A 13,404-nucleotide genomic window follows, 5' to 3' on the forward strand; every position below is an offset into this window, starting at 1 on the left:
TCCCACATGAGCGTCCATGCCACCTGTAGTAATCCCACATGAGCATCTGTCTCACCTCTACTAATCCCACATGAGCGTCCATGTCACCTCTAGTAATCCCACATGAGCGTCCATGTCACCTCTAGTAATCCCACATGAGCGTCCATGTCACCTCTAGTAATTCCACATGAGCGTCCATGTCACCTCTAGTAATCCCACATGAGCATCCATGTCACCTCTAGTAATCCCACATGAGCATCCATGTCACCTCTAGTAATCCAACATGATCGTCCATGTCACCTCTAGCAATCCCACATGAGCGTCCATGTCACCTCTAGTAATCCCAGATGAGCGTCCATGTCTCCTCCAGTAATCCCACACGAGCTTCCATGTCTCCTCCAGTAATCCCATACGAGCGTCCATGTCTCCTCCAGTAATCCCACACGAGCGTCCATGTCTCCTCCAGTAATCCCACATGAGCATCTATCTCACCTCTACTAATCCCACATGAGCGTCCATGTTGCCTCTAGTAATCCCACATGAGCATCCAGGTCACCTCTAGTAATCCCACATGAGCATCCAGGTCACCTCTAGTAATCCCACATGAGCGTCCATGTCACTTCTAGTAATCCCACATGAGCGTCCATGTCGCCTCTAGTAATCCCACATGAGCGTTCAGTGTTGATCAAGCTCCATTCTAAGCATCCTATCTTTTTTTTTTTTTAATACACATAAAAGCAATGATTACAGGTAAAACATGTCAGTTATAGAATGATATATTGTATCCTGTAACACCCTGGGTCTTGTCTACTCATTTTATATATTAATGTATTTTATTTCCAGCAGATGGACACACAAGCAGGAATATCTCAGAAGGACATCTAATGTTATCCCCGGATTGTGACATTATACAGGATTCTCCAGGAGATAATCCCATTACCCCAATTATACATCCAGCTCTATCAGCTGATCCCTCTGATCCTGGGAAATGTTCTCCTGATCACTCCGATATTGGTGCATCTGTTACAGCTCTGAGAGTAGATACAGTGTTTCCATGTTCTATAGATACCAAATGTTTTACACAGAACACAAAGCTTATTACCCATCATCCAGCTAAGGCAGGTGAGAGGCCACTGATATGTTCTGAGTGTGGGAAATGTTTTGCATTCAAATCACATTTTGTTACTCATCAGCATACTCACACAGGTGAGAAGCCGTTTTCCTGTTCTGAGTGTGGGAAATGTTTTACACAGAAATCAGCTCTTGTTACACATCAGAGAAGTCACACAGGTGAGAAGCCGTATTCCTGTTCTGAGTGTGGTATATGTTTTGCACAGAAACCAAATCTTGTTACACATCAGAGAAGTCACACAGGTGAGAAGCCGTATTTCTGTTCTGAGTGTGGGAAATGTTTCGCAGTTAAATCACATTTTGTTACTCATCAGCATACTCACACAGGTGAGAAGCCGTATTCCTGTTCTGAGTGTGGGAAATGTTTTACACAGAAATCAGCTCTTGTTACACATCAGAGAAGTCACACAGGTGAGAAGCCGTATTCCTGTTCTGAGTGTGGTATATGTTTTGCACAGAAACCAAATCTTGTTACACATCAGAGAAGTCACACAGGTGAGAAGCCGTATTTCTGTTCTGAGTGTGGGAAATGTTTCGCAGTTAAATCAGAACTTGTTACACATCAGAGAAGTCACACAGGTGAGAAGCCGTATTCCTGTTCTGAGTGTGGGAAATGTTTTACACAGAAATCAGCTCTTGTTACACATCAGAGAAGTCACACAGGTGAGAAGCCGTATTCCTGTTCTGAGTGTGGTATATGTTTTGCACAGAAACCAAATCTTGTTACACATCAGAGAAGTCACACAGGTGAGAAGCCGTATTTCTGTTCTGAGTGTGGGAAATGTTTCGCAGTTAAATCAGAACTTGTTACACATCAGAGAAGTCACACAGGTGAGAAGCCGTATTCCTGTTCTGAGTGTGGGAAATGTTTTACACAGAAATCAGCTCTTGTTACACATCAGAGAAGTCACACAGGTGAGAAGCCGTATTCCTGTTCTGAGTGTGGTAAATGTTTTGCACAGAAACCAAATCTTGTTACACATCAGAGAAGTCACACAGGTGAGAAGCCGTTTTCCTGTTCTGAGTGTGGGAAATGTTTTGCATGGAAATCACAACTTGTTACACATCAGCGATTTCACAGGTGAGAAGCCATTTTCATGCTGTGAGAGAAATAAATCCGCTCTTGTTGAACACATTAGACATTACCCAAGTACGGAACCATTTACATCTTCTGGAGTATAATTATCACTGTCATCCAATGTTCCTCAAGGGTGAATCCTATCTCCTATGCTTTATAAAATATAAATGCTACCACTGGGTGATACAATCAGACATCATGGCCTGGTCTACCACTGCTATGCAGATGACCTGCTTTTTGCTCCATGTATTGAGAACCGAATACCAATCCTAAATGGTTGTCTAGCTGAGCGCCAGGGGTGGATGATGCCAGTTGGCTGTGACTCAGTCTTTGTGAAACATAATAGAAGCTCACCAACAAAGGACAAGACTACAGCTTTACCAACCATCTGGATTTATGCTTTGGTGTTCAGAATCACAAAATACTGAACATGTGCTGAATCTTTGTGTTGTCCTGGTATGTGGCTGGGGATCCGGTCTGAAGATCGACAGTGCCTAGGTCGACAATGTTTAGGTCGACCACTATTGGTCGACAGTCACTAGGTCGACATGGATGGAAGGTCGACAGGGTTTCTAGGTCGACATGTGCTAGGTCGACAGGTCTAAAGGTCGACATGAGTTTTTTTATTTATTTTTTCATTTTTTTTATTTTTTCATACTTAACGATCCATGTCGACTACGATTGGAACGGTAAAGTGTGCCGAGCGAAGCGGTAGCGGAGCGAAGGCACCATGCCCGAAGCATGGCGAGCGAAGCGAGCCATGCGAGGGTACGCGGTGCGCTAATTTGGGATCCCGGTCACTTTACGAAGAAAACGACACCAAAAAAAAAAAAAAACCATGTCGCCCTTTAGACCTGTCGACCTAGCACATGTCGACCTAGAAACCCTGTCGACCTTCCATCCATGTCGACCTAGTGACTGTCGACCAATAGTGGTCGACCTAAACATTGTCGACCTAGGCACTGTCGATAAAACGAACCACACCCATGTGGCTGACACATACATCAGGTATTTGCCACATACAAATCCTCATTCTTCCATCTGTGGACCATAGCCAGAATCAAGCACTTGATTCCCTCAGAAGTTCATAGACTACTGCAATGCCATCTACCTGGGTCACCCAGCAAAAGAATTACAGAGCTTGCAGCTAGTACAGAATGCAGCAGCCAAGCTGTTACCTAACCCGTTCCTGCCACATAACACCCATTCTCTGCTCCCTTCACTGGCTGCCTGTAAGATGACAAATCTGTTTCATAATTGGCTAACTGACCTTCCCAGCCCAACATAACATGGTCCAAGGTACTAGAAGCAGCTTCTGCCTCCTTACTGCCCCGCTTGCTTGCTTCTACAGATGAAGGACTGTTACCAGCAGTACCAAGAATCTCCTGTCATTCATTTATGGGTTGAATGTTTAGCTTTGTAGCCCTGACCATGGAACTCACTGCCTTGCACAGTCCAAGAGGCCTCCACTCTAGAGACCTTCACAAGCAGACTGGTGACTGCTACTCACACTTTTCATTAATGTACCTCTATTTCTCATACGTCCTAGAGGATGCTGGGGATTCCAAAATGACCATGGGGTATAGACTCATCCGCAGGAGCTTGGGCACACTTTAAAGACTTAAACTGGGTGTGAACTGGCTCCTCTCTCTATGCCCCTACTCCAGACCTCAGTTAGACTTTGTGCCCAGGAGTGATGGGTCACACACTAGGGGAGCTCTACTGAGTTTCTCTGAAAGACTTTATGTTAGGTTTTTTATTTTCAGGGAGACCTGCTGGCTACAGGCTCCTGCAGCGTGGGACTGAGGGGAGAGAAGCAGGACCTACTTCTGTGAGTTTCAAGGCTCTGCTTCTCGGCTACTGGACACCATTAGCTCCAGAGGGTTCGATCACTTGGTGCGCCTAGCTGCTTGTTCCCGGAGCCACGCCGTCATTCCCCTCACAGAAGCCAGAAGAAAGAAGCCATGTGAGTATGAGAAGATCAGAAGACTTCAGTGACGGCAGAAGACTTCAGTAACGGAGGTACAGTGGTAGTGCTGCTCTTCATGCTCCCACACACCAACGGCACTCACAGGGTGCAGGGCGCTGGGGGGGGGGGGGGGGGGGGGGGGAGTGCCCTGGGCAGCATGTTACTGGTCTGCTTAATGTGAACAACTGGCAAAAAAAAAAAAGCATTTAGGTGCCGAGGCACCGTGGTTCATCCCCCGCCAGTATACTTTAATTATTTCCCTGCCACCGCTTATACGGGTGCAGGGCACGCGGGGGGGAGCGCCCTGGGCAGCGAGTCAGTTTTAACAGTTCTTACTCGCGCTGCCGGGGGCTCCGTATACAGACCCCCGCAGGCGCGTTATGCCGTGGTCCCCGTCGGGCGCCATGGGTACAGGGCGCCGGGAGGTGGTGGCGCCCGGGGCAGCAGAGATAGTTAGAGCTCCCGGGCGCCGCACACGGGGACCCACCATGAGAGTGGCGGGTGCGCGATGCGCCCGGAACTCCCGCTTCCCGAACGTTGTCTGGGGTGCAGGGCGCGCAGGGGGGCGCCCTGAGCAGCATGGTGCTGAGTGTGTATATATATACCCTATATTTAGTACTCGGCCTATTTGGTTTTCAGATCCAGGGGGGCTATAGCGCGCCGAGAGGGGCGGAGCTTAGCCTCACACACTGAGTCAGCGCCATTTTTCCCTGCTGGCCCCGCCAAGAACAAACAGTGGGGAACGCAATGTTTGGACTGTGTTGCCCTCCCAGAGGTGTAATCTCCCTGTGTATAGGGTCCCCCGGCTCAATATAGGGATATATATATATATATATATATATATATATATATAGCAAAAAAATGGGAATTCTCATGGGAGCTTAACCACCTCAGAAATCACATAAAAATGTATTTATTTTATAAAATTTAACAGTAAATTCTGCAATGTTACATATAAAACATCAGTAAAACAAATAGGTAATCTTATACCATAGGTGAACAATACAGATTGAAAATCATCTGACGAATTCCGTTTGGAGATATCGACACTTAAACCGAATATCAATTCTTCCACCAAAGCGTTCAGTAGTATGTTCGAATTCACAAATATGTGAATGCCCAACGCGTTTCGTCCATACAGGACTTCATCAGGGGTCGTGATATTGCAATATTCGTGTATATCATATACAGTTCACCAATAAAGATACATAAAGAATAAAATTGCTGTGACAATGACCTTTTAGGTATAGAAAGGCAACTCCAATACTGAATGGGAACAATTTAATAGACTTAGAATAAGTCAAAAATCCCTAGTAATCTCTCAGCTGTGAAAGGAAGCCTGAGAGATTACTAGGGATTTTTGACTTATTCTAAGTCTATTAAATTGTTCCCATTCAGTATTGGAGTTGCCTTTCTATACCTAAAAGGTCATTGTCACAGCAATTTTATTCTTTATGTATCTTTATTGGTGAACTGTATATGATATACACAAATATTGCAATATCACGACCCCTGATGAAGTCCTGTATGGACGAAACGCGTTGGGCATTCACATATTTGTGAATTCGAACATACTACTGAACGCTTTGGTGGAAGAATTGATATTCGGTTTAAGTGTCGATATCTCCAAACGGAATTCGTCAGATGATTTTCAATCTGTATTGTTCACCTATGGTATAAGATTACCTATTTGTTTTACTGATGTTTTATATGTAACATTGCAGAATTTACTGTTAAATTTTATAAAATAAATACATTTTTATGTGATTTCTGAGGTGGTTAAGCTCCCATGAGAATTCCCATTTTTTTGCTATATATATATATATCCCTATATTGAGCCGGGGGACCCTATACACAGGGAGATTACACCTCTGGGAGGGCAACACAGTCCAAACATTGCGTTCCCCACTGTTTGTTCTTGGCGGGGCCAGCAGGGAAAAATGGCGCTGACTCAGTGTGTGAGGCTAAGCTCCGCCCCTCTCGGCGCGCTATAGCCCCCCTGGATCTGAAAACCAAATAGGCCGAGTACTAAATATAGGGTATATATATATATACACTCAGCACCATGCTGCTCAGGGCGCCCCCCTGCGCGCCCTGCACCCCAGACAACGTTCGGGAAGCGGGAGTTCCGGGCGCATCGCGCACCCGCCACTCTCATGGTGGGTCCCCGTGTGCGGCGCCCGGGAGCTCTAACTATCTATGCTGCCCCGGGCGCCACCACCTCCCGGCGCCCTGTACCCATGGCGCCCGACGGGGACCACGGCATAACGCGCCTGCGGGGGTCTGTATACGGAGCCCCCGGCAGCGCGTGTAAGAACTGTTAAAACTGACTCGCTGCCCAGGGCGCTCCCCCCCGCACCCGTATAAGCGGTGGCAGGGAAATAATTAAAGTATACTGGCGGGGGATGAACCACGGTGCCTCGGCACCTAAATGCTTTTTTTTTTTGCCAGTTGTTCACATTAAGCAGACCAGTAACATGCTGCCCAGGGCGCTTCCCCCCCTCCTTCCCCCCCCCAGCGCCCTGCACCCTGTGAGTGCCGTTGGTGTGTGGGAGCATGAAGAGCAGCACTACCACTGTACCTCCGTTACTGAAGTCTTCTGCCGTCACTGAAGTCTTCTGATCTTCTCATACTCACATGGCTTCTTTCTTCTGGCTTCTGTGAGGGGAATGACGGCGTGGCTCCGGGAACAAGCAGCTAGGCGCACCAAGTGATCGAACCCTCTGGAGCTAATGGTGTCCAGTAGCCTAAGAAGCAGAGCCTTGAAACTCACAGAAGTAGGTCCTGCTTCTCTCCCCTCAGTCCCACGATGCAGGGAGCCTGTAGCCAGCAGGTCTCCCTGAAAATAAAAAACCTAACATAAAGTCTTTCAGAGAAACTCAGTAGAGCTCCCCTAGTGTGTGACCCATCACTCCTGGGCACAAAGTCTAACTGAGGTCTGGAGGAGGGGCATAGAGGGAGGAGCCAGTTCACACCCAGTTTAAGTCTTTAAAGTGTGCCCAAGCTCCTGCGGATGAGTCTATACCCCATGGTCCTTTTGGAATCCCCAGCATCCTCTAGGACGTATGAGAAATAGAGGTACATTAATGAAAAGCGTGAGTAACAGTCATCAGTCTGCTTGTGAAGGTCTCTAGAGTGGAGGCCTCTTGGACTGTGCAAGGCAGTGAGTTCCATGGTCAGGGCTACAAAGCTAAACATTCAACCCATAAATGAATGACAGGAGATTCTTGGTACTGCTGGTAACAGTCCATCTGTAGAAGCAAGTAGGGCAGTAAGGAGGCAGAAGCTGCTTCTAGTACCTTGGACCATGTAATGTTGGGCTGGGAAGGTCAGTTAGCCAATTATGAAATAGATTTGTCATCTTACAGGCAGCCGGTGAAGGGAGTAGAGAATGGGTGTTATGCGGCAGGAACGGGCTGGTCAGGTAACAGCTTGGCTGCTGCATTCTGTACTAGCTGCAAGCTCTGTAATTCTTTTGCTGATAGACCCAGGTAGATGGCATTGCAGTAGTCTATGAACTTCTGAGGGAATCAAGTGCTTGATTCTGGCTATGGTCCACAGATGGAAGAATGAGGATTTGTATGTGGCAGATACCTGATGTCTGTGTCAGCCACATACCAGGACAACACAAAGATTCAGCACATGTTCAGTATTTTCAATTCTGAACACCAAAGCATAAATCCAGATGGTTGGTAAAGCTGTAGTCTTGTCCTTTGTTGGGGAGCTTCTATTATGTTTCACAAAGACTGAGTCACAGCCAACTGGCATCATCCACCCCTGGCGCTCAGCTAGACAACCATTTAGGATTGGTATTAGGTTCTCAGTACATGGAGCAAAAAGCAGGTCATCTGCATAGCAGTGGTAGACCAGGCCATGACGTCTGATTATATCACCCAGTGGTAGCATGTATATTTTATAAAGCATAGGAGATAGGATTCACCCGAGGAACATTGGACGACAGTGATGATTATACTCCAGAAGATGTAAATGGTTCCGTACTTGGGTAATGTCTAATATGTTCAACAAGAGCGGATTTATTTCTCTCACAGCATGAAAATGGCTTCTCATCTGTGAAATCGCTGATGTGTAACAAGAACTGATTTCCGTGCAAAACATTTCCCACACTTAGAACAGGAAAATGGCTTCTCACCTGTGTGACTTCTCTGATGTCTAACAAGATGTGATGTCGATGAAAAACATTTCCCACACTCAGAACAGGAATATGGCTTCTCACCTGTGTGACTCCTCTGATGTCTAACAAGATGTGATGTCGATGAAAAACATTTCCCACACTCAGAACAGGAAAATGGCTTCTCACCTGTGTGACTCCTCTGATGTATAACAAAATGTGATTTGTGTGCAAAACATTTCCCACACTCAGAACATGGAAATGGCATCTCACCTGTGTGACTTCTCTGATGTATAACAAAATATGATTTGCGTGCAAAACATTTCCCACACTCAGAACAGGAAAATGGCTTCTCACCTGTGTGACTTCTCTGATGTATAACTAAATGTGATTGGTGTGCAAAACATTTCCCACACTCAGAACAGGAATACGGCTTCTCACCTGTGTGACTTCTCTGATGTATAACTAAATGTGATTTGTGTGCAAAACATTTCCCACACTCAGAACAGGAATACGGCTTCTCACCTGTGTGACTTCTCTGATGTATAACTAAACATAATTTGTGTGCAAAACATTTCCCACACTCAGAACAGGAATACGGCTTATCACCTGTGTGACTTCTCTGATGTATAACAAAATATGATTTGCGTGCAAAACATTTCCCACACTCAGAACAGGAAAATGGCATCTCACCTGTGTGATTTCTCTGATGTATAACTAAATGTGATTTGTGTGCAAAACATTTCCCACACTCAGAACAGGAATACGGCTTCACACCTGTGTGACATCTCTGATGTGTAACAAGAGCTGATTTCTGTGCGAAACATTTCCCACACTCAGAACAGGAATACGGCTACTCACCTGTGTGACTTCTCTCATGTCTAACAAGATATGATTTATATGTAAAACATTTCCCACACTCAGAACATGGAAATGGCTTCTCACCTGCCTTAGCTGGCTGATGAGTAATAAGGTTTGTGTTCTGTGTAAAACATTTGGCATCTACAGAACAGGGAAACACTGTATCTACTCTCAGAGCTGTAACAGATGCACCAATATCAGAGTGATCAGGAGAACATTCCCCAGGATCAGGGGGATCAGCTGATAGAGCTGGATGTATAATTGGGGTAATGGGGTTATCTCCTGGAGAATCCTGTCTACGGTCATTATCTGTTATTTCAGAATCCAGGGATAACATTAGATGTCCTTCTGAGATGTTCCTGCTTGTGTGTCCATCTCCTGGAAATAAAATACATTAATATATAAAATGAGTAGACAAGACTCAGGGTGTTACAGGATACAATATATCATTCTATAACAGACATTTTTACCTGTAATCATTGCTTTTATGTTTATTAAAAAACAAAAAACGGCTAGGATGCTTAGACTGGAGCTTGATCAACACTGAACGCTCATGTGAGATTACTAGAGGTGACACGGACGCTCATGTGGGATTACTAGAGGGGACGTGGACGCTCCTGTGGGATCACTAGAGGTGACGTGGACGCTCCTGTGGGATCACTAGAGGTGACGTGGACGCTCACGTGGAATTACTAGAGGTGACGTGGACGCTCAAGTGGAATTACTAGAGGTTACACGGACGCTCACGTGGAATTACTAGAGGTTAAACGGACGCTCACGTGGAATTACTAGAGGTTACACGGACGCTCACGTGGGATTACTAGAGGAGACAGGGACGCTCACGTGGGATTACTAGAGGTGACAGGGATGCTCACGTGGGATTACTAGAGGTGACAAGGACGCTCACGTGGGATTACTAGAGGTGACACGGACGCTCACGTGGGATCACTAGAGGTGACACGGACGCTCACGTGGAATTACTAGAGGTGACGTGGACGCTCCCGTGGAATTACTAGAGGTGACACGGGCGCTCACGTGGGATTACTAGAGGTGACACGGGCGCTCACATGGGATTACTAGAGGTGACACGGGCGCTCACGTGGGATTACTAGAGGTGACACGGGCGCTCACGTGGGATTACTAGAGGTGACACCGGCGCTCACGTGGGATTACTAGAGGTGACACGGGTGCTCACGTGGGATTACTAGAGGTGACACGGACGCTCACGTGGGATTACTAGAGGAGACAGGGGCGCTCACGTGGGATTACTAGAGGAAACAGGGACGCTCACGTGGGATTACTAGAGGAGACAAGAACGCTCACGTGGGATTACTAGAGGAGACAAGGACGCTCACGTGGGATTACTAGAGGTGACACGGACGCTCACGTGGGATCACTAGAGGTGACGTGGATGCTCACGTGGAATTACTAGAGGTGACGTGGATGCTCACGTGGGATTACTAGAGGAGACATGGACGCTCACGTGGGATTACTAGAGGAGACATGGACGCTCACGTGGGATTACTAGAGGTGACACGGACGCTCATGTGGGATCACTAGAGGTGACACGGACGCTCATGTGGGATCACTAGAGGTGACACGGACGCTCATGTGGGATCACTAGAGGTGACATGGACGCTCATGTGGGGTTACTAGAGGTGACATGGACGCTCATGTGGGGTTACTAGAGTTGACATGGACGCTAACGTGGGATTACTAGAGGTGACATGGACATTCATGTGGGATTACTAGAGGTGACATGGACACTCATGTGGGGTTAGTAGAGGTGACATGGACGCTCATGTGGATTACTAGAGGTGACATAGACGCTCATGTGGGATTACTAGAGGTGACATGGACGCTCATGTGGGATTACTAGAGGTGACATGGGCGCTCATGTGGGATTACTAGAGGTGACATGGGCACTCATGTGGGATTACTAGAGGTGACACGGACGCTCATGTGGAATTACTAGAGGTGACACGGACGCACATGTGGGATTACTAGAGGTGACACAGACGCTCATGTGGGATTACTAAAGGTGACATGGACGCTCACGTGGGATTACTGGAGGTGACATGGGCTTTGCAATAATAAAACAGCAAAGAAGAGAAAGTGCTGTCCTGTTTGCGCACTAATAAATAATATATAACCTTTATTAAGTACAGTAAAGTATGTAAGATAAATCAGTGATATATAAAACACAAAGGTAAATGTATAAAGGTGAATAAAGTAATCAAAAGACAATTGTATTTGTTGTTAAACATCGGCATGTATATTATATTGGGGGATAATTGATTCAGTGCTGGTAATCCTGGTCAGTAAGAATATATTTATATATTACACCCATACGAGGATGGGATAAATTACACATTTAATAATATTGTGGCAGAGTTTCCTCCAGCGGTAATCTCAATGTAACATCATACTGTATGTATAAACATTTTATGGGGGGGGGATTCAGTTCATCGCAAAAACTCCCTAACCAATTAGCCGCAAAAAGTTATTGGTGATAATTCTCCATAGGTTTTTTATTTTGCTCACAAATGTCTGCAGTGCAGTGTTAGGAGGAACTCATTTAAATAAGATTTTAAACCTACCGGTAAATCTATTTGTCCTAGTCCGTAGAGGATGCTGGGCACTCCGTAAGGACCATGGGGTATAGACGGGCTCCGCAGGAGACATGGGCACCTAAAAATAACTTTTCCTATGGGTGTGCACTGGCTCCTCCATTTATGCCCCTCCTCCAGACCTCAGTTAGAGAACTGTGCCCAGAGGGGATGGACACTACAAGGCAGGATTTAAAAATCCAAGGGCAAGATTCATACCAGCCCACACCAATCATACCATGTAACCTGGATCATACATAACCAGTTAACCGTATGAACAACAACAGTGACGGTCCAAAACCGACTCCAACTGTAACATAACCCTTACGGAAGCAACAACTATATACAAGTCTTGCAGAGTTTCCGCACTGGGACGAGCGCCCAGCATCCTTGCTAAAAAGTCCGGACCATTCCCTACTACATTCCAGCAAAAGATCCATACCGGAAGGTGTCTGTTATTTGGCTGAGCTGTTGAACTTTGTCCACCGCACTGCATGAGGAGCTCACCATTTACCACCTTGGAGCAACATATCCTCTAGCGGTAAAAGCCACAATTTTGGATATATACACCTCCTAAATCTGTAGTTGCTGGACATATTAACTATTGGGGGAACAAATCTGAAACGGACTTTCCTAATTCAATACCACCTATATTCCTGGCCTATGGGTAACCCTGGTTTTATTTATTCTACCATGTGTACTTTTTAATGTCATTATTTGGAACTACCATTGATGGTTTATATTCCCATATTAAATACATTTATTTTTAACTAAACATTGAATTATCAGATATTGTTGTTGTTTTATGTAATAATCTAGCGCAGCCTCAGTTGCTTTTTTTGTATATCAAAATAGGTCTGACCGAACCGTACGGTTTCGGGACCACAAAGAGGGTCGAGTAGTAGCCTCTTCCCTGCTGGTTCAAGGGAACCCTGATAATTACTTGCTGTAGACCCAGCGTTGGAATTGCAGCTAACACTACATTCCATTCTGGTGTAGAAGCTGGTAATGCGACTTAAAAAATCGGCGCGGGGGCACCTCTTCGAATTCCAGTTTGTAACCCTGGGAAACTATTATCAGCACCCAAGGATTCAGGTCTGAGATGACCCAGGCCTGGCTGAAAAGTCGAAGACGTGCCCCCACCTGTGCAGACTCCCCCAGGGGAGCCCCAGCGCCATGCTGAGGGTTTTGCAGTAGCCGGGGAGGACTTTTGTTCCTGGGCACCGGCCGACCATTGGGAATAGACGGGCTCCGCAGGAGACTGGGCACTCTAAAGAAAGATTTAGTACTACCTGGTGTGCACTGGCTCCTCCCTCTGTGCCCCTCCTCCAGACCTCAGTTAAGGAAACTGTGCCCGGAAGAGCTGACAGTACTGGAATCCAGGTTAAGACTCATACCAGCCACACCAATCACACTGTATAACTTGTGGTAACATACCCAGTTAACAGCATGAACAACAAACGAGCATCACTCAACGGATGCCACATAACATAACCCTTTAGTAAGCAATAACTATATACACGTATTGCAGAAAGTCCGCACTCGGGACGGGCGCCCAGCATCCACTACGGACTACGAGAAATAGATTTACCGGTGAGTAAAATCTTATTTTCTCTAACGTCCTAGTGGATGCTGGGGACTCCGTAAG

At 46.2% G+C, this 13,404-nt stretch overlaps 1 protein-coding gene and 1 pseudogene across 1 annotated transcript in view; one reads left to right on the plus strand and one right to left on the minus strand.

Annotated features, from left to right (window-relative positions):
- Positions 1-1,103: 1,103 nt before the first annotated feature.
- LOC134984122 (zinc finger protein 850-like) overlaps positions 1,104-13,404 on the plus strand; it is a gene marked incomplete at its 5' end in the record, with an annotated part of 295,553 nt that continues 283,252 nt past the window's right edge. Inside the window, 2 exons of the mRNA XM_063949748.1 lie at positions 1,104-2,168; positions 4,134-4,154. Coding sequence (XP_063805818.1) covers positions 1,104-2,168; positions 4,134-4,154 — 1,086 coding nt within the window. The remainder of the gene's footprint in view (positions 2,169-4,133; positions 4,155-13,404) is intronic.
- LOC134984129 (oocyte zinc finger protein XlCOF6.1-like) lies at positions 7,649-9,627 on the minus strand (annotated as a pseudogene).

This window comes from Pseudophryne corroboree (genome assembly GCF_028390025.1).
Source record: "Pseudophryne corroboree isolate aPseCor3 chromosome 3 unlocalized genomic scaffold, aPseCor3.hap2 SUPER_3_unloc_37, whole genome shotgun sequence".
Taxonomy (NCBI): Eukaryota; Metazoa; Chordata; class Amphibia; order Anura; family Myobatrachidae; genus Pseudophryne; species Pseudophryne corroboree.